Genomic DNA, 22,055 nt, shown 5'->3' on the forward strand with positions numbered 1-22,055 from the left:
AGATGGGAGGATGGCTTGAGCCCAGGAGGTGGAGGTTGCAGTGAACAGAGATTGTGTCACTGCACTCCAGCATGGGCAACAGAGCGAGACCCTGTCTCAAAAAGAAAAAAATAGAGAAAAATAAAATCTCACAATCCCCAAACTAAAGGTGAAAGCAAAGCAAGCAAGCAAGACAAAAGGGACCTATAATGAAGGAAGAGACAGTGGGTGGAAAGTGGCTGTGCAAAGCACTGACAGGGACTCCCAACTTGTTTCCGAAGCTACAAACAGGCCTTGTTGCTCATGAAGCCAACTCCAATATCCTGGAGAGGCATTTCCCACCAGACTCCTACAACCAAACACTCTCAGCACACTTAGATAGGCACCCACCATTGAGCTGGTGATTTATTGCAACCCTCTCCCTTCACTCCTCTCTGGGGACTCTCAGAGTAGGCAATACATCTGCCCACTTGTCAGCTATTTCATTCGTGTAGCGATTATATCATGCTTTGAAAAAAAAAAAATTCTCTTTTATTTTAGAAAGTATGTAACATGAGATGGCCACAGAGTAACAAATGTGTCTGGTCTAAAAAGTGATATTGTCAAATAGCTTGTATTCCATATCCTGAGAGTTTGATAAACCTTTATAAAATTAGCCAGAGAGACATGGCAAACTCAGGGAACGGAAGTTGCAGCTCTGGTACTAGTTGTGTGAGCAGGGACTAGAACATGGTGATTAAGATCTTATGCCTGGATCTTCTCTCAAACTAATGGGGTCTGGGGTTTGTAGGCCTCTAATAAGGCAAAGCAGCAGCCAATTAGGAAAAGAAGTGAATGAACATCTGGGCTGTCATTCTCCCAAATGGTCTAATACCATTTAGCCTTATTTAGTAAGTACTACTCCATCAGTCCAACAATAAGGATGTTGCTTATCTTGCAACAACTTCAACAGGCTTCTTCATACATTCACAGACATGTGGAATTCCTAAATTTGCCCCAATCACAAAATTGTCCCAATCATCTTTAGGTTGCAACTCCCAGAAGTGGAGACTCCAATTACATATAACTCACAGCATAATTTTTTTGTTGTTGTTGTTGAGACTCAGTCTCGCTCTGTCACCCAGGCTGGAGTGCAGTGGTATGATCTTGGCTCACTCCAACCTCCACCTCCTGGGTTCAAGCGATTCTCCTGCTTCAGCCTCCCGAGTAGCTGGGACTACAGGCACGCACCACCACGCCCAGTTAATTTTTGTATTTTTAGTAAAGACGGGGTTTCACTATGTTGGCTACGATGGTCTCGATCTCTTCACCTCATGATCCACTCGCCTTGGCCTCCCAAAGTGCTGGGATTACAGGCGTGAGCCACCGTGCCTGGTCGATTCCATTTTTTTTTTTTAAACAAACAAACAAACAAACATGCTGGTACTGCCTTCAAACTACACCAATTGCTTCTCTTTCAGACAGCTGAGGCCCAATCTAGGCTACAATAATAAGAAATGTCAGCAAGTTAAATCAAATAAGTAAACTATGGGCAAATTCATATAGTAAATGGACTGTGGAGCAAAGAAACTATATCTATATATCTTCTTTCTGCCATCCTGCTTTTTGGAATAAGTCTCTTTATTCGGGTCATATTAAAGCAAGATGATCATATATTTCAATTTATCCAGGACAGGACCCCTTTTACTTTCAAAAGACTTCTGATATGGATGATACATTATAGATTACCTTACATAAAAGCAAATTCAAACCACCCAAAGAGGTAAATAGAACTTTTTGATGCTGACTTTTAGGCCCCTCATCCAACAGGCATTTTATATTTTTCCACTTTTACTCATGATTGCTTCTTGAATTAAATAAGTGATTCTTCCCTCCTTACCACCAGTACTTATTTAATCCTACTTTTCTTCAGCTCAAGCACCCCCTCTTTCAGGAAGCCTTCCAAGTGTACTCTAACCTCCATAGGTCCCTCCTTTTTTTAAAGTTCTAGCATGATTTGGTGCCTCTATGGTCTTAACACTATTTTCTTTTTTTCTGAGATGGAGTCTCGCTCTGTCGCCCAGGCTGGAGTGCAGTGGCGCGATCTCGGCTCACTACAAGCTCTGCCTCCCAGGTTCACACCATTCTCCTGCCTCAGCCTCCCAAGTAGCTGCGACTACAGGCGCCCGCCACCACGCCCAGCCAATTTTTTGTATTTTTAGTACAGAGAGGGTTTCACCGTGTTAGCCAGGATGGTCTCGATCTCCTGATCTCATGATCTGCCTGCCTCGGCCTCCCAAAGTGCTGGGATTACAGGTGTGAGCCACTGTGCCTGTTCTGGTCTTAACACTATTTTCAAGTTGTTTTCATGTGTGTAGGTCTTCCTACAAAAGTTTTAAGTTATTCAAGGGAAAAGTCTGTGTCTAATCACTTCTTTTATGTGCCTTAAAGAATCTAACTCTAGGCCGGGCGTGGTGGCTCATGCCTGTAATCCCAGCACTTTGGCAGGCTGAGGCAGGTGGATCACAAGGTCAGGAGATTGAGACCATCCTGGCTAACATGGTGAAACCCTGTCTCTACTAAAAAATACAAAAAATTAGCCAGGCGTGGTGGCATGTGCCTGTAGTCCCAGCTACTTGGGAGGCTGAGGCAGGAGAATCACTTGGACACAGGAGGCAGAGGTTGTAGTGAGCCAAGGTCATGCCACTGCACACCAGCCTGGGCGACAGAGCGAGACTCCCTCTCAAAAAATAAAAAATAAAATAAAAAAGAATCTAACTCTATAACAAGGACATACCAGATATTCAGTAAATACTTTCTGATCTCCAAACCTGCCCAACCAGCTGACTTAGGAACATACCAGGAAGACTCCAAGTGTCTCCCCACTGTTCCACTTGCAATACCCTGTACTTTCCTCTTCAAGCACATAGTACATATTGTAATTACCTATTGATTTGCGTGGCTATTTGTTGAAGGTCAGCCTCACCATTGTATTGTAAGGTCCAAGAGGACAGGGACCTGGTATGTACTGTTGTTTATCCCTGTCTGGGGGTTAACCTACAGTCTATCATAGTGCCTGGCAGTGTTCAATCAATATTTGCTAACTGGAGAAGAGTTGGACAGACAGACAATGGAAGAAAGAATAAATGATCTGAGAAAAATAAACAATAAAAAAAGCAGGTTTAGATTTTAGGAACTTAAACATTTGAGAAATTAACCTACTTACATTTCTAAACAGATCATGTGGCTATGTGTCATAGGCCTATTAAAACCTTTTCCTTTTCTCAGAAAGAGCCAGTGAATAGTGACGTGTGCAGCCCCATCTTATCTAGGGTCTAAGACATAAGTGACCATTATATACGAATGGACCATTATTTCTCCCTAATATATAAATTGCTAAAGTACAAAAACCATTGTTTCAAGATGACAGAGGAACTTTAATCGCTCCAGTAAATAAGTGTGAAGGCATTTCAAGATTATGCTCACAAAAGCATTTCATGCACCATCTCAGCTCTGAGGCACACAGGCTCTGACAATACAGTCTACCTTAATTGGCCCAAAGTCAGCAACATCATATGTCATGGTGCTCACAGATAGAAACTGCTGTGGCAAAACTGGCTGTAGCATCCTGCTGTTTTTGCAGTTAGACCAATATATACTAGAAAATGCTGAGGAAGATAAGTGTAAAGAAAATCGCATAATTCTGGAACGCTAGATAGCCTGCTAATTAATTAAAAGGCTTAACATTTCCATAATGTTTTAGAATGTAAACGGACTTTCATATATTCAATCTCATTTAATTCTTATACAATCCTAGAAAATACATAAAATAGTTACCTGTTTTACTGATATGGAAATTTTGGAATCAGAATGGTACGAACACCAAGTGGCCAGGATTAAATTCACAGGTCTTCAAACCCCATGCTGTCTTCACTGTCCTTTACATATGAACTGTACCTCTTTGGCTCTTGACCCAAATGATTCTTTCTTTCTCAACAGGTGGTTGTGAAAATCAGGCTCTGAACGGTTTATGGGAAGAAAATTCTCTGAGGGCATTCCCCAGTTACCAGCAAGGTTGCTTGAGATCTGCTGTCCCCTCAGAGCTGGGGATCTTTCCAGGCCCAGGTCTCGTGTTGTCACAGTTTTCTCAAATCAAAAATGAAGACACAATAGAGCCCCACCCCAAATACTATAATGAACAACAAGCCAGGTACCAAAGAACACGTGTGATGCTGAGAACTTCCTACCATCACTGCTGCTTCTATCTCTCCAGCTGTCTATTACTACTCCAGTTCTGGCAATGTTTTGAACACCCATCCATGATCCTACCACCTTTCACTGTCTCCCACTCTTCCAATACTTTCCCCCAACTTCCCTCCTTACCAGCTTCTTAAGGTCATGGTCACTCATTAGATCACTTCCCTGCAGAAACCTTCAGTTCTCTTGTCCCTTCAGGCTCTGTTGAACTTTCTTAACTAAAGCCCAAGCCCCTACACAAAGATGTACAGAGAAGGTTCATAGCAGCATTATTCCTAATAGCCAAAAAGTGTAAACAATGGAAATGTCCACCAGTTAGTGAAGGATTAAACAATGGAACAGTGTTCAGCAATAAAAACAGACAACTACTGATAAATGCTATAACATGAATGAACCTCAAAAACAGGCTGAGTGAAAGAAACCAGACACTAAACTCCACATATGATTCCACTTACATGAAATGTCCAGAAAAGGCAATCTACAGAAGCAGAGAATAGATTAGCGGGATCCCTGGAGATGGCAGTGGGAATGAGGTATCTTACTGGAGTGATAACAGTGTTTTAAAATTGAACTGTGGTAATGGTTTTACAACTTGGTAACTTCAGTAATAATCATTTAATTTGTATACTTTAAAATGGATGAACTGGATGACATGTAAATTACACTGCAATAAAGTTAAAAAAAGCAAAAACAAAAACAAAACACCCTGGTTAAATTTACCTGTTTTGTGCCTCACAGTGAAGCTGCAACTATACATAAGTGAAGAAGCAAAAAGCAACTACATGGCCCCATTTAAGGCTCCAACGGGTTCTGGATCCTGTCCTCCAATCACACTGTATTTCTCCAGCTTCTGTGTCTCTCGCTGTCCTCAATTATTTCACACCTTCTTTCTCCTCAAATCTCTTACCACCTCATCCCTTAAGCTCCTTTCTCAGCTGATAATCCCACTTCCTACTTCACTGAGAAAGGCAAGGCCACTGGAAGAAAATGTCCAGATTCCTACCATCACACTCCCAAAAATGCAATACTTCAGTATAAATTTAGCAACATTCATGGATAGGATGACTCAGTATTGTCAAGATGTCAGTTCTTCCCAATTTGATCTATAGATTAAATAAAATCTCAATCAAAATCCCAGCAAGTTATTTTGTGGATGTTGACAAACTGATTCTAAAGTTTATATGGAGAGGCAAAAGACCCAGAATCCACAAAATAATATTTAAGAAGAATAAAGTTGGTGAGGTGCAGTGGCTCATACCTGTAATCCCAATACTTTGGGAGGCCGAGGTGGGAGGATCACTTGAGGTCAGGAGTTCGAGACCAGCTGGCCAACACTGTGAAACTCCATCTCCACTAAAAAAAAAAACAACAATAGCCAGGCGTGGTGGCACATGCCTGTAATCCCAACTACTTGGGTGGCTGAGGCAGGAGAATCTTTTGAACCCGGGAGGCAGAGGTTGCAATAAGCCAAGATCGTGGCACTGCACTCCAACCTGGATGACAGAGTAAGACTCCATCTCGGGGGAAAAAAAAAAGAACAAAGTTGGGGGATTGACACTACCCAACTGTGAGACTTACTATAAAGCTACAATAATCAAGACAGTGTGATACTGGAGAAAGAAAAGACAAATAGGTCAGTGGAACAGAATAGAGAGCCCAAAAGTAGATCCACATAAATACAGTCAAATATAAATCTCTGACAAAGGAACAAAGGCAACACAATAAAAAACAGATAGTCTTTTCAACAAATGGTGCTGGAACAACCATGCATCCTCATGCAAAAAAAATTAATTTAGACACAGATCTTACACACTCCACAAAAATTAACTCAAAACAGGCCATAGACCTAAATATAAAAAGTGAAAGTATAGGCTGGGCATGGTGGCTCACACCTGTAATCTCAACACTTTGGGACACCGAGGTGGGTGGATCACTTCCGGTCAGGAGTTCCAGACCAGCCTGGCAAACGTGGTGAAACTTTGTCTCTACTAAAAATACAAAAATGAGCTGGGCATGGTGGTGGGCGCCTGTAATCCCAGCTACTTGGGAGGCTGAGGCAGCAGAATCGCTTGAACCTGGGAGGTGGAGGTTGCAGTGAGTCGAGAGTGTGCCACTGCACTCCAGCCTGGGCGACAGAGCAAGATTCCGTCTCAAAAAAGAAAAAGAAAAAGAAAAAAAAAACCAACAAAGCTGAAAGTATAAAACTCCTAGAAGATAATATAGGAGAAAATCTAAATGAACTTGGGTTTGGCAATGACTTTTTAGATACAACACCAAAGGCATGATTTATGAAAAAAGAATTGAGAAGATGGACTTCATTAAAATAAAATATTTCTGCTCTGTGAAAGACACTGTCAACAGTGAGAAGACAAGCCACAGACTGGGAGAAAATACTTGCAAAAGACATATCAAATAAAGGACTGTTATCCAAAATACACAGGGAACTCTTAAAACTCAACAATAAGACTGGGTGTGGTGGCTTATGCCTGTAATCCGAGTGCTTTGGGGCGCTGAAGTGAGAGAACTACTTGAGCCCAGGAGTTAGAGGTTACAGTGAGCTATGACTACACCATTGTACTCCGGCCTGGGTGACAGAGCGAGACCCTGTCTCAAAAACAAACAAAAAACCCAACACTAAAAAAACGAACAACCCAATTAAAAAATGCCCAAAGACTTAACAAACACCTCACTGAAAAAGATACTCAGATGGCAAATAAGCACATGAAAAGATGCTCTGCATCATATTAGAGAAATGTAAATTAAAACAACAATGAAATACCACTATACACCCATTAGAATGGCCAAAATTCAAAACACTGATAATCCCAAATGGCTGCAAGGATGTGGAGCAACAGGAACGCATTCATTAATTGCTGGTAGGAATGCAAAATGATACAGCCACTTTGGAAGACAATCTGGCAGCTTCTTGCAAAACTAAACAGATTCTTACCATACAATCCAGCAATCATACGCCTTGGTATTACCCGAAGGAGTTGAAAATGTATGTCCACACAAACACCTGCACAGGGATGTTTATAGCAGCTTTATTCATAATTGCTGTTATGGGCTGTTTGTGTCCCCTCGAAATTCATATGCTGAAGTCTAATCACCAATGTGATGGTATTTGGAGGTGGGCCTTTGGGAGGGAATTAGGTCATAAGAGTGGAGCGCTCAAGAATGGGATTAAGGTCCTTATAAGACGAGGCTAGAGAGCTAGCTTGTCTTCTTTCAGCCATGTGAGGATACAAGTCAGCTGTCTGCAGCCAGAAAGATGGTCTCTACCAGAACTTTACTATACTGGCACCATGATCTTGGTCTTCCAGCCTTCAAAACTGTGAGAAGTAAATGTTTGTTGTTTCAGCCACCCAGTTTAAGATCATTTGTTATAGCAGTCTGAACTAAGACCACTGTCAAAACTTGGAAGCAACCAAAGATATCCTTCAGTAGGTGAATAAACTGTGGCACATCCAGACAATGGAATATTACTCAGAGTTCAAAAGAAATAAGCTATTAAGCCATGAAAAGACTCAGAAGAAACTTAAATGCAGCTTGCTAAGTGAAAGAACTCAATATGAAAAGCTTGCTGTATGATTCAAGCTATACAACATTCTGGAAAAGGCACAACTATGAAGACAGTAAAAAGATTAGTGGTTGTCCGGGAATGTAGCAGGGGAGAATAGAGCATGGAGGTAGAGCACAGAGTTTTGGAGCAGTGAAACTATTTCACATGAAACGGTAATGGGAGACACATGACATTATGCCAGAGAACTGTGTAACACCAAAGAGTGAACCCTGGGCCGGACGCAGTGGCTCACGCCTGTAATCCCAGCACTTTGGGAGGCCAAGGCGGGCAGATCACGAGGTCAGGAGATCAATACCATCCTGGCCAACATGGTGAAACCCCGTCTCTACTAAAAATACAAAAAAATAGCCGGGCATGGTGGCGAGCGCCTGTAGTCTCAGCTACTCGGGAGGCTGAGGCAGGAGAATGATGTGAACCTGGGAGGCGGAGCTTGTAGTGAGCCGAGATTGAGCCACTGCACTCCAGCCTGGGTGACAGAGAGAGACTCTGTTTCAAAAAAAAAAAAAAAAAAAAAAAGAGTGAATCCTAATGTAAACTGTGGGCTTTGGATGATAATGATGTGTCTATGTAGGTTCATCCACTGCTTTTTCGTTGTTGTTGTTGTTGCTGTTTTGAGACAAGGTGTCGCTCTGTCGCCCAGGTTGGAGTTGGAGTGCAGTGGTGCGATCTTGGCTCACTGCGACCTCTGCCTCCCAGGTTCAAGCAATTCTCATGTCTCAGCCTCCTGTGTAGCTGAGACTATAGGTGCGCACCACCACACCCAGCTAATTTTTTTTGTATTTTTAATAGAGACAGGGTTTCGTCATGTTGGCCAGGCTGGTCTCGAACTCCTGGCCTCAAGTGATCTACCTGCCTTGGCCTCCCAAAGTGCTGGGATTACAGGTGTGAGCCACTGCACCTGGCCATACTAAAAGTTTTTTTTAAAAAGATAAAAAATCTCCAGTTATCACTTTTCCTGACACCCACCACCAGATATGTCCTATTTCCCTGCTTCCCTGTATAGCAAAACTCTTCAAAAGACTTGTCCATATTTGCTATCCCAATTCTTCTACTGTTCTCACTTCAACCATTCTAATCAATCTCTCCAGTCCCTACACCCCACCTACTTCACCCAAATTGCCTTTACCAGTTGCCAAATCTAATGGACAGTTGTTATTCTTCATTTTACTTGTTTTATCAACAGCTTCTGACACAGGTGACCACTCCTTCCTCCTGAAAACATTTTCTTCCCTTAGCTTCCAGGGTACTCTCCTCTCCTGGGTTTCCTACTACTTTACTGATGATCGCCCTCAGTCACCTTTGCTGGTTCCTCCTCTTCTCCCTAATCTCTATATACTGGAGTTTCCCTGGCCTCATCTCGTCCCTAACTTTGTTCTCTCCTTTGGTGATCTCATCCAGTCTCATGTTTTTAAAAAATATCATCTAAATGCCAACAGTTCTAAATGAGTCTGAGTCTCTAGCTCAGACTTCCCCCTTGAACTCTAGACTGTATGTCTAGCTGTCAGTTCAATAATTCTATTTGCCTGGCAACTGACCAGTTAAGTTTGACTGATATCGAACTTAACTAAAGCTTATCTCTCACTGTACCCCTAAAACCTGTTCTACTTGCAGTTTCTCCCATCTCAATTAATAGCAATTTCATTTTTCTAGTTTCTTGGATCAAAATCCCTAGGGATCATCTTTCCCTCCTTTCTTTCACACCTCAAATTCAGTGCATTTCTCTATATCCTCAGCATAACTACCTCTCATTATCTCCACTGCCCTCTCCCTGATCTGAAGAACCCTCATCTCTTGCCTGGCCTATTGCAAGAGTGGCCTAACTGGTCTCCCTGCTTCTATTCTTACTTGCTACCATTTATTCTCAGCACAGAACTGAAAATGATCCTTTTAAAAGTTATATCAAGTCTCTGCTCAAAACCCTACAGTGGCTCCCCATTTAATTGAGAGTATAGGCCTTTCAACAGCCTACAAAGCTCTTTATAACCTGCACTCTCACTCCTACTGCACTCTGACCACACCACCTGCTATTCTTCACTCTTGCTCAGCTCCAGCCTCACTGGCCTCCTGTTTCTTCCTCATGCCACAGCATTTCACTAGCTGTTCCCTCAGATGTCCACATGGCTAATGCCCTTACATCTTTCAAGTCTTTGTTTGAATATCATCTTTTCATTGAGGGCAACTCTGACCACCCTAGCTCAAAGTGTAACCCCCAGCTCTCATGGAACTCTCAATGCTTCTCTTAACCTAATACACTTTGTCCTTGCATTTATCATCCTCTAATATACTATATAACTTATTTTCTTATACATTATATGTCTTCCCTACCCACCTCCAAACAAGCTTCACTAGAAGAAAGTCTTTGTTTTATTCACTATATGTCCAAATCACCTAGAACACTGCAGGCTCCCAAAAAATATTTGTTAAGGGCCAGGAGTGGTGGCTCACGTCTATAATCCTAGCACTCTGGGGCTCAGGTCACGCCACTTTGCTCCAGACTGGGAGACAGAGCAAGACTCCATCTCAAAAAATAAAAAAGAAATTGTTAAGGCTGGGTGCCATGGGTCATCCCAGCACTTTGGGAGACTGAGGTGAGCGGATAGCTTGAGCTTACAAGTTTAAAACCAGCTTGGGCAATATGGCAAAACCCCGTCGCTACAAAAAATACAAAAATTAGCTGGGCATGGTGGCAGGTGCCTTGGGAAGCTGAGGTGGGAGGATTGCTTGAGCCCACGAGGTAGAGGTTACAGTGAGCTGAGATTGTGCCACTGCACTCCAGCGTGGTGACAGAGTGAGACTGTCTCAAAAAAAAATGTTTGTTGTTGTTGTTAAGAAGAAGCACTATTTCCCATTACGTAGAAATGGCACTCCTAGAAATTATGTATCAGATACTTGAGGGAATGACTTCGGGCTACAAAAAGACTTACAGGATGAGAGTGTGGCTCAAGAGCCTATATTCGAGAATCACTCAAGAACTCAGGTGCCTCTTGACTGCCCTCCTCTCCCCAACCATCCCATCCTTGCCAGTTGTAATTATCTATAAAGTCACTGAAGAGACTCAGTCTAAAAGCACAATGACCTGCCTGGGCTACTGCAGCTCACCAAACTTAGTTTTGGCCTCACTCCTATGACCAAGCTAGTGACCTGGTATCCAGGTCAGCATCTCGGCCTTCCTGCTAGTCCAGCTTTAATTGAATTCACTCAGAACTGGATTCTCACTTACTCGTGAAGAACCAGCCTTATACCTCCATTTCAGTAATTAGGGACCCTTGCCTTTCTCTCTATATTTCATTTCCTGTCTTGGTATCCTGATCAATATTTTGGTTCCTCAGACTTACACCTAGTACCTGTGCTTACTTCACCTTTCTGGAGTCCTGTCCTGGGCCCAGTCCCAGTTTCTGAGCCCCAGACCTGACTCTCAGGACCAGGTCCTCTGTCTTTTGCTTCCTTCCAGACCTCCTGGCTCCTGGGCTCTGCTCACCAGGCCTCCCTGTATCTCCCTAACTCCAACTGTCTATTTACCTGGACCTCTGCCCTCAGACACCTTGACCCCTCCAACTCCCCTTCCCCATTACTCCCTTACCTGAATGCTTGATCCCCTCTTATCATTAATTCTGAGACCTTTCTGAAGAGCGAGCCAAGCCCTGGTCCATTTGGTCTCTCTATTTAAGACTGAATAAGGTGTATCTCAGCCCTGGCTGAGCCTTGAGCCTGAAAATAATGAACATGAACTTCTAGTTCCTCAAAGGGCATAGTCAATCTTCCTAACAGTGTCAAAATGCTCTCAGCTGAAGCTGTATGCCAAAAATAATCAGTGTCAAACACTTGTGCTTTCTTCAGCAGACCTATGTGCTTTACTTGGATCCTTTCACTTGGGTGAAACCAGAATATACTTTGCATTCTGCTGCCTCAAAAAAGAAATCCTTTAGATTTCTCAGGAAACTGGGCCCAAATAAAAAGAAAACGATGGGCCGGGTACGGTGGCTCACGCTTGTAATCCCAGCACTTTGGGAGACCAAGGCGGGTAGATCACCTGAGGTCAGGAGTTGGAGAAGAGCCTGGCCAATATAGCAAAACCCTGTCTCTACCAAAAATACAAAAATTAGCCAGGCGTGGTAGTGTGTGCCTGTAATCCCAGCTACTTGGGAGGCTGAGGCAGGAGAATCACTTGAATCCGGGAGGCAGAGGTTGTAGGGAATTGAGATCACACCAGCCTGGGCAACAGAGTGAGACTCCATCAAACACACACACACACACACACAAACACACACACGATGGCTACTAGAGTCAGCCCAGGACTGGAAATTATAAAATCCTAGAATCCAATTTTTACCCTTACTAGTCCTGGAATATCCCATAGGATTAAAGCCACATACCTAGAAGCATCAAGGAATGGTCTATAGGCCAAGCTGATCCATTCTTCTTTATTGGATGAATATTTTGGCTCCCGAGGTGTTTCTCTCATGGTGTCCAAATCCACTAAATAATGGCATTTACTGATATCGATCTGAAATGGAGAAAGGCCAACTCTTCATTAGTAATTTCGAAGGTTCCTTCTGGGTAGAGAACAGCAATTGCAATCCTAAAAATTCACAGAGCTTTGGAGGAACAAACATCCAAGTCTTCAGACAATGTTGCCTGTGCTCTCTCCACTCAGATAAGAGTATTCAGGCTCTTGTGGGGGACAGGCACACTCATTCAGACATATGTAGGCTTTGGCTGGTCTGATTCCAGGTTGAGTTCTTAAGTCCTTCTAGTCCCATAGACACTTCCAAAGCCACCACGAGCCCACAGTCTACTTCTGGAAAACCTATCGTCTTCTGCCCACTAATGCTCCCTTCCAGTCCATCACCTCTTATTCCACAGACTCAAAGGGCATGACTAAACACAGATGCTAATGTGTGAGAAGGCCCGCCTCTTCTGACAGCCATGGGAAGTTACACTACACCTCACAGGGGTACAGAAATATCATGCATATCATCTCCTTCAAATATTCAACAGAATTGACAGAGACATGGGAACAGCCCCTGCAGCAAAAGTTTAGTAAAAGTGAGATATCAGAACTCTGCTTCTGTTAATACTATGTATTATATTAATATCGTGTATTAACAAAAGCAGAGTCAGCCAGTTGCTGATAACATGGATCTATCAGAATATTGTAAATGCTCAAAGGAGAATATTAAAATATTTCATTTAAAACAATGCTGAGCCAGGTGCGGTGACTCTCGCCTGTAGTCCCAGCACCTTGGGAGGCCGAGGTGTGCAGACCTCTTGAACCCAGGAGTTCAAGACCAGCCTGGGCAACATGGTGAAACCCCATCTCTATAAAAAAAATATAAAAATTAGCTAGGTGTGGTGGCACACACCTTTAGTTCCAGCTACTCACGAGGCTGAGGTGGGAGGATCACTTGAGCCTCGGAGGTCAAGGCTGAAGTTAGCCAAGATCATGCCACTGCATTCCAGCCTGGGCAAAAGAGAGACCTGCTTCAAAAAAATATTTTTAAAACAATTAAAACCAAAAAAGAGTCCTCTTAGGTAGTTAGACGTCAGCTAAGATAAAGACTATTTGAAACATGTACAGATATGCAGTAAATATCACACTTGACATTGAAGGACTAAAAGCTTTTCCTTTGGGATCCAGAATAAGTCAAGGCTGCTTGCTATCACTACTCTGTTCAACACTGTACTAGAGAATCTAGTCAGTAGGGTAAGACTAGAAAAAGAAACACAGGGCAGAATAAATAGAAAGGAAGAAACAAAACTCATTCATCACAATGATATAATTGGTCCAGAAGACTCTACAAATAAATTTTGGAATTATTAAGAGAGTTTAGCAAAATTCAGACTTAAAGGATATTAATCAGTGTCATATACTCCATAGCAATAAACAAAATGAAATTTTATAAAAATACAATTTAAAGCATTTGAAAATGTTTACCTTAGAATAAATCTAATAAAACATGAGAGTGCTCTATAAAAAAGTACAGAATCTTATTGGCCAGGCACGGTGGCTCACGCCTGTAATCCCAGCACTTTGGGAGGCCAAGGCGGAGAGATCACCTAAGGTCAGGGGTTCGAGACCCACCTGGCCAACATGGGGAAACCCCATCTCTACCAAAAATACAGAAATTAGCTGGGTTTGGTGGCACATGCCTGTAATCCCAGCTACTTGGGAGGCTGAGGCAGGAGAATTGTTTGAACCTGGGAGGCGGAGGTTGCAGTGAGCCGAGATTGCGCCGTTGCACTCCAGCCTGCAACAGAGTGAGACTGTCTCAAAAAAAAAAAAAAAAGAAAAGAAAGGATAGAATTTTATCAACAAACACCCATCAACAGATAGATTCATGTGGTATATCCACATCATTAAAATGTGGTATATCCATACAATAGAATAGTACTCAGCCATAACAAGGAATGAAGTTCTGATACATGTTACGTAACAGATAAACCTTAAAAATATTGCTGTGACTGAAAGAGGCCAGGCACCAAAGTCCACATATATATGATTCCATTTATATGAAATGTTCCTAATAGGCAAATCCTCCAAGACAGAAAGCAGAGGTTACTATGAACTTGGGAGTGGCTGCTTAATGGATATTTAATGGGTATTGGTTTTTTGGGGAGGCATAATAAAAATCTTCTAAACTTGGATACTGGTGAGAGTTGCACATTATAAATGTACTAAAAGCCATTGACTTGTATACTTTAAAATGATTAAAATTGTAAATTTTATGTTGTGCACATTTTACAATTAAAATATCATTAAAATTGTAAATTTTATCTCAAATAATTTTTTGTTACACAATAAAGTGGACTTTATTAATGAGGTGATATATATTTTATTCCTAGACAAAAACCTTACTATTATAAAGATGTCAATTCTAAACAAGTTGATTGATAAATTAAATATAATCTCAATCAAAATCCCAACAGACTTTTTTGAAACTCAACAAGCGGATTCTAAAACGTGTATGGAAAGGCAGAAGGACAAGAATAGCCAAGGTACTCTTAAAAAAGAAGAACAGGTTGGGCGTGGTGGCTCACACCTGTAATCCCAGTACCTTGGGAGGCCAAAGTGGGAAGATAGCTTGAGGCCAAGAAATCGAGATCAGCCTAGGCAAGACAGTGAGACTCTGTTTCTACAAAAATTTAAAACTTAGCCGGGCATGGTGGTGTACACCCATAGTCCTAGCTACTCAGGAGATTGAGGCAGGAAAATTGCTTGAGCCCAGGAGGTTGAGACAGCAGTAAACTATGATCATGCCACTGCATTCCAGCCTGGATGACAGAGCAAGACCTCATCTCTAAAAAGAAAAACAACAAGGTGGGGGCTTAGTTACTATAAAGCTATAGAAATTAATACAGTAGGCCGTGTGCAGTGGCTCATGCCTGTAATCCCAGCACTTTGGAAGGCCGAGGCAGGTGGATCACCTGAGGTCAGGAGTTTGAGACCAGCCTGGCCAACATGGTGAAACCCCGTCTCTACTAAAAATACAAAAATTAGACAGGCATGGTGGTGGGCATCTATAATCCCAGCTACTCAGGAGGCTGAAGCAGGAGAATTCCTTGAACCCGGGAGGCGGTGGCTGAAGAGAGCCAAGATCGTGCCACTGCACTCCGGCCTAGTGACAGAGCAAGACTCTGTCACAAAAAAAAAAAGAAAGAAAAAGAAAAAGAAAAAAAATTAATACAGTGAGGTATCAGTGCAGGAATAGATCAACAGACCAATGAAATAGAACAAAGAGCTAGATCAGACGCAGGTACATGCAGACCCTTATTTATGACAGAAGTGACACCACAAAGAAGTGGATGGTCTTTTCACCAACTGGTGCTGGGACAACTGGATATCCCTTATGGGAAAAATGAAAATGAACCTCAACCTCACTCCACACGCAAAAATCAACTTTAGATGGATGATAGGCCTAAAAATGAAAATATAAAGCTCTTAGAAGATAATATAAAAGAATAGCTTCAAGATCTTGAGTAAAAGAGTTTGTAGATAAAGCATTAATTATAAAAAAGAATGACAGATACATTTGACTATATTAAAGTTGAGAATATCTTTTCATCAAAAGACACATTAAGGCCAGGCGCAGTGGCTCACACCTGTAATCCCAGCACTTTTGGAGGTTGAGGTGGAAGGATCACTTGAGGCCAGGAGTTCGAGACCAGCCTGAGCAAAATAGTGAGACCCCCATCTCTACAAAAAATAAAAAAATTAGCTGGGTGTGGTGGTGCACACCTGTGGTCCTATTTGGGAGGCTGGGGCAGGAAGACTGCTTGAGTCCAGGAAGTAGAGGTTGCAGTGAGTCAAAAAACATTAAGAATTAAAAAAACACAGAATGAGAGAAGATATATGTAATACATTTAACCATTAAGGATTCATATCTAGAATATACAGAACTCCTACTAATCAACAAGACAAAGACAAACCACCGAAAAGAAAAACGGGGAAGTGACTTAGGTACTTCATAAGAAGAAACTGAAATGGCCAAAACAAGTGAAAATGTGTTCAACCTCATTAGTAACCAGCAAATGCAAATGAAAACCACAATAAAAAATCACAGTATCGAGTGTTGGCCAGAATGTGAAGCAACAATTATAAATTACTGGCAGGAAATAAAGTTGGTAAGAGATCTTTAGAAAACTATTTGGCAAAATCTACTAAAATTGAACATATGTATTTTCTATGATCTAACAATTCTACCCCTAGTTATTAGATTGAACCACATGAAATTATTATTTGATGTTTGAGCCACAAAAATGGTAATTTCATACGGTTCAACCTAATGTATATCCAACAGAAATGCCTGCACCGAAAGAAAAGAATGTCCAAAGTGGTGTTATTTGTAGTAACCCAGATTGGAAACAAAAACACCCATCAACAATAAAATAATAAGTAAATTGTGGTAAAGTCATACAATGAAATATTAGTAAGAGAGAATAAATTATAGCTATAGCAATAACGTGTGATTATTATAAACAAAATGTTGAGTGAAAGGATCAAGACACAAAAGGATAAATGCAGTGTGATTCAGGCAAAATGAACCTAAATCATTTAGGGACACATGTAAAAGTCATAAATCTAAAGAGAAAAGCAAGAAAATCATTACCACAGGAGTCAGGAGACTCCCTCAGAACAGGGGTGTGGGTAGGTGATCAAAAAGAATTCTGGGGGAGCTCCTGGGTGCTGGCAATGTTCTATTATTTGACCTGGGTTACACAGACACTTGCTCTATTATTATTACTACTAATTTACTGTACAAATACTTTATACACATTTAGGCTTATAGATTATACATGACTAGAAGGTTTTTTAAAAGTGCATACAAGAACAAGTTGGTCATCTCTGGCTTACAGTAAACTCTGTTCTTCCCCAACCTCCACCTTACAGGAATGTTCTCATTCTCTCCCAGCATTATTTATATGTAAAAAAGACTTCAGTCTCACATCTGTCTCTACATATGGCCTATTCCTCCAGGGGAGAGAAAGCACACTGAGAATTGACGTCAGACCCAATTCCATTCCACATAACTCTCTAAAAATGATCCTTTGCATAAACACTTCAGGAAGTAGCCTTTTTGGTCTGAACACCCACTCTGTATCTCCCAAGGATTATAAGAACATGAAACAAGTTTTTAAAAGCTTTACAAGTGCCGTGCCTCTGTAAGCAAACAGAACCAGCAACAGACAGAGACACTGAGGGTCTTATGCTTAGACTTCTTTTGGTTAGGGAGCCCTTCAGTATGACATTTTAATACTTGACCTCAACGTGGTTTTTTCTGACCAGGCACACTACAGGTCTGGTTATCTAGATTTGGTGTCGGGTACAAGGCCTACCAGGGATGTGGGTGGAAACTAATTAATATGCGACTGTATCAGTCAGATTAGGCTTCACTTACCATATCATCCCTAAGCAAATTCCATTTAAAGTAAAGGTCTTAGAAAGATATCAAGGCCCAATCTGAGCAACATAGTGACAGCCCATCTCTACAAAAAAAATTTTTTTTTAAATTGGCTCAGCGTGGTGGCTCGCACTTGTAGTCCTAGTCACTTGGGAGACTGAGGCGGGAGGACCACTTGAACCCAAGAGTTCGAGGCTACGATCAGCTATGATTGTGCCACTGCACTCCAGCCCAGGAAACAGAGCAAGACCCTGTCTCTAAAAAAAAAAAAAAAAAAAAAGAAAGACACCGAAGCAAAATCACATTAATCAAGAGGCTAATCCATCAGAAAAACTTTTAACCTCTTTTTCACCATCTCTGGGAAGCAGCTGATGAACAACTCAAACACACAAGGACAAAGGCCTCCAGCAGAAAATGATTAGGTATGATCAAGGGCAAGTTCTTCATTCAAGAACAACTAAGGTTATTAGAAAAGGAGCTCAAAGTCAGCCAGCCCAGATTCAGGCCTGGGTTCTACCACAAACTGGCTGAGTGACTCACAATCTTTTTAGTTCTTATACCTCATTTTCTTCTTCTGATAATACAGATAATACCACTTACCTCAAAGAGTTATAATGAGGATTAAATAAGATGATTCATTTAAATAAAACTGGTAAACTGGAAAGGACTATAAAAATAGCTGTAATATCGGAAGGAACCCTTGACCAGCTCTATGAAATGTGAGTATTCAGCTGGTAGAAACAATCCCTGGAACAGTAGAGCTCATTAAAATAAATGATCCTTGTTTCAACCTAAGTTAGTGTCTATTATCAATTTAAGTTAAACCCAACATACAGGACAGAAGGATTACAATGTTAACCACTCACTGTCCCCAACTAGCAATGAATTAGCAGTATCCACCAAATGATATCAAAATAAATCTTCTTGGTTTTAGGTTACATTTTCTTGCCTCTTCACAATTCAGTAGTTTTGATTCGTTGTTGGGCACTATGATTTTACACTTTTGAGTACTGAATTTGTTGAATTTGTTTGAAGGGTGATACAATTTGCCCTGACAGGCAATAAAATTGTTTACAGATCAAAAAGCAAAAAAGGAATCTTCTAGGCATCCTCAAAGCATTTATTAAATATCTATTTGGTGAATCCTAAACTAGAGTATATAAAATTGCATATAAGTCATAACATGTCCTTGTTCTTTTCTTCTGCTCACTGCAGCCTCAACCTCCTGGGTTCAAGTGATCCTCCCAAGTAGTTGGCACTACAGGCATACGCCACCATGCCTAGTTAATTTTTTTATTTTTATTTTTTGTAGAGACGGGGTCTTGCTATGCTACCTAGGCTGATCTTGAACTTCTGGCCTCAAGCAGTCTTCCTACCTCAGCTTCCCCAAGTGCTAGGATAAGAGGTATGAGCCACCACGCCCAGCTGACCAATCTTTCTTTCTTTCTTTTGGAGACAGAGTCTCACTCTGTCACCCAAACTGGAGTGCAATGATGTGATTACAAATCACTGCAGCCTCAACCTCTTGAGCTCAAGTGATCTTCCCAGCTCAGCCTCCCAAGTGGTTGGGACCACAGGCATGTGCCACGATGCCTGGCTAATTTTTACATTTTTTAAAAATAGAGACAAGGTCTCACTAACTTTCCCAGGCTGATCTTGAATTCCTGGGCTCCAGTGATTCCTCCCGCCTTGGCCTCCAAAAGTTCTGGGTTATAGGCATGAGCCACCACACCCAGCCCCAGCCATTCTTAAAGTTATAATTTAGGTAAGGAAATGACATTAGCATATATGAAATACAGAAAGTGTTATTAAAAATTCAGAGTTCAGAGAGGATGAGATCACTGGAGGCTACAGTAGTTGAAAAGACTTCCTAGAGCTGGTAATAAAAGTTAAAGAGAAAACAGAGGGAAAAAGGCAGAAAGGAGCATGGTTGACAGGGGGAAGAAGAAGAATATCTACCTGTCCCAAAAGGTGTCTGTTGAGAAACAAAACGAGACCGAGACAGTCTAAGGACTGATAATGGAGGATCCAAAGGAAGAGAATCTGGATTTTGTGCATCAGGAATCTATTCTAGGTTTTTCAGCCAAGAAGTAAGATGATAAAAACAGGGTCTTAGAAAGAGAGGTCTATACTGGTTATGCTGCAGAAGATGAGGCAAGAAAGTGTTGGAGGAAAAAGCTGAAGTAGGTACTCTAGTTACTACTGTAATATTCAGTTGTGAAGTGATATTGCCTTCTGATATTTCTTTCTTTCTAGACAGGGACTCAGTCACCCAAGTTGCAGTGTAGTAGTCCAAATCACAACTCACCGCAGTCTCAACCTCCCCAGGCTCAAGTGATCCTACTACCTCAACCTCCTAGGTAGCTGGGACAACAGGTGCACAACACCACGCCTGGCTAATTTTTTTGTATTTTGTAGAGCCGGGGTTTCACCATGTTGCCCAGGCTGGTCTCGAACTCCTGGGCTTAAGTGATCCACCTGCTTCTACATCACCTTCTGATATTTCTATGGCAGTGGGAATGAAGAAGAAAGGACAAATCTCACTTCTATTTCTCTCTCTTTTTTTTTTTTTTTTGAGACAGATTTTGCTCTGTTGCCCAGGCTGAAGTGCAGTGGCGCAGTCTCAGCTCACTGTAACCTCCACCTCGCAGGTTCAAGCGATTCTCCCCTGCCCCAGCCTCCTGAGTAGCTGGGATTACAGGCGCCCGCCACCACGGCTGGCTAATTTTTATATTTTTAGTAGAGATGGGATTTCACCATGTTGGCCAGGCTGGTCTCAAACTCCTGACCTCAAGTGATCTGCCCACTTTGGCCTCCCACAGTGCTGGGATTTCAGACGTGAGCCACCACACCTGGCCCTCACTTCTGTTTCAAATGAAATCAGTGACAAGTGAACTAAGGCTGCAGTGAAGAATAGGTTTGGGTGACATTGAGGAAAGATGATAACTTGTGTCTTACACCTAATGAGGTGGAAAGAAGCAAGTACAGTCATGCATCACTTAATGAGGGAGACAGGTTTTGAGAAATGTGTCTTAGATGATTTCATCATTATGTGAACATCACAGAGTGTATTTACACAGACCTAGACAGTATAGCCTATGACACACCCGGGCTGTATGGTATAGCCATAATAATCTTGTGGGACCACCATCAAATACGCAGTCTGCCCTAGATCAAAGTGTCACTGAGCAGCACACAACTGTAATTGAAAGAAGACCAATATGACTAAAATACTGAGTTAGAGAACTGTTTTCTGTTCCTACTCCTGGAACACTCCCTGTTGTCCCCTCATAAATTCCTACTCATCCTTCAGATTTCAGCTAAAAATGATTTCCTTAAGAAAGACTTCACTGACCTCTTAAACTAGGGCAGGTCCTAAATTACATGCTCTCATAGCAACCAATACTTCTCAAAACATTTTACAATTATATTCTATTAATTAATTGGGAAATTCATTGTAAGCTCCATAAAATCTGGGGTTGTGTCTATCTCATTCACTCTTCTATGCCAAAAACCTAGCACAGTACAAAACATACGGTAGGTCCTAAGTAAATGTCTATTTAACAAATACGTGCAAGAATGCATGAAAAAAAGGGAGAGGAAGTGAAGGAGGGAAGAAAAGGTGAAAGAGTAGAAGAGAGACAAGAAACAAACAGATAGGGCCAAAGACCACAGATAAAGCTGAGAAGACACAAGTAGTACTTGGCAGAAGGAAGAAGTGGAAGAAGCCAAGGATGAAAGGAACCAGAAGACAGGACATAGAAGAATCAAAGAAGTACACAGTTTTGAAAATCTGGGTGGAGAGTAGATTTCAAATGCTACAGAAAGGCTATGAGGAGCTGAAGACTGAGAAAAGGCAACAGGAGGAATGGGTTCAATGGTTGTATCAAATAATTTTATCGCAGTTTAGAATGCCATGTGGGGACAAGGAAAGAACTAATAGTCCAACCTCCTATTCTCAGTGACCTTCTCTGCTGTCTATCCAGCTGCCTGAGCCAAAGCCCCACAAGTCCTAAGACAGGAAGGATGTGAAGTTGCATTCAATCATCTATCAGCTGGAAATGACAATGACGCAAGTAGCTGTAAAAATAGAGATCTCTGGCAAGGGCCAACATGAGGTTCAGGGAACATCACAGAGAAACCATCTCCACACAGAAGACAGATCTTATTTCTCAAATGTCACTGAAAATCCTCTGGTAAACAACTGTCATCATGACTCCTCTAAGAGTCCAAGGGGATAATGTGAAAGATCAATCTAAATCAGCTGCCCTGTAAACTCCTAGGCAAGTGGGAGGATTAAAGCTGAGAAAACTGTTTAGACAGTTTGCCCACAGCTAAGTAAAATTTGGTCATAACTG

General features: G+C 41.7%; 1 protein-coding gene across 4 annotated transcripts in view; it reads right to left on the reverse strand.

The window, feature by feature from the left end:
• The window catches only part of ALG9 (ALG9, alpha-1,2-mannosyltransferase), a 90,775-nt gene that overhangs the window by 12,271 nt on the left and 56,449 nt on the right, over positions 1-22,055 (reverse strand). For all 4 annotated transcript variants that reach the window (XM_025356351.1, XM_025356354.1, XM_025356353.1 and 1 more), the window contains one exon: positions 12,172-12,302. In XM_025356351.1, coding sequence (XP_025212136.1) covers positions 12,172-12,302 — 131 coding nt within the window. The remainder of the gene's footprint in view (positions 1-12,171; positions 12,303-22,055) is intronic.

This window comes from Theropithecus gelada, chromosome 14 (assembly GCF_003255815.1).
Source record: "Theropithecus gelada isolate Dixy chromosome 14, Tgel_1.0, whole genome shotgun sequence".
In the NCBI taxonomy this organism is placed as follows: Eukaryota; Metazoa; Chordata; class Mammalia; order Primates; family Cercopithecidae; genus Theropithecus; species Theropithecus gelada.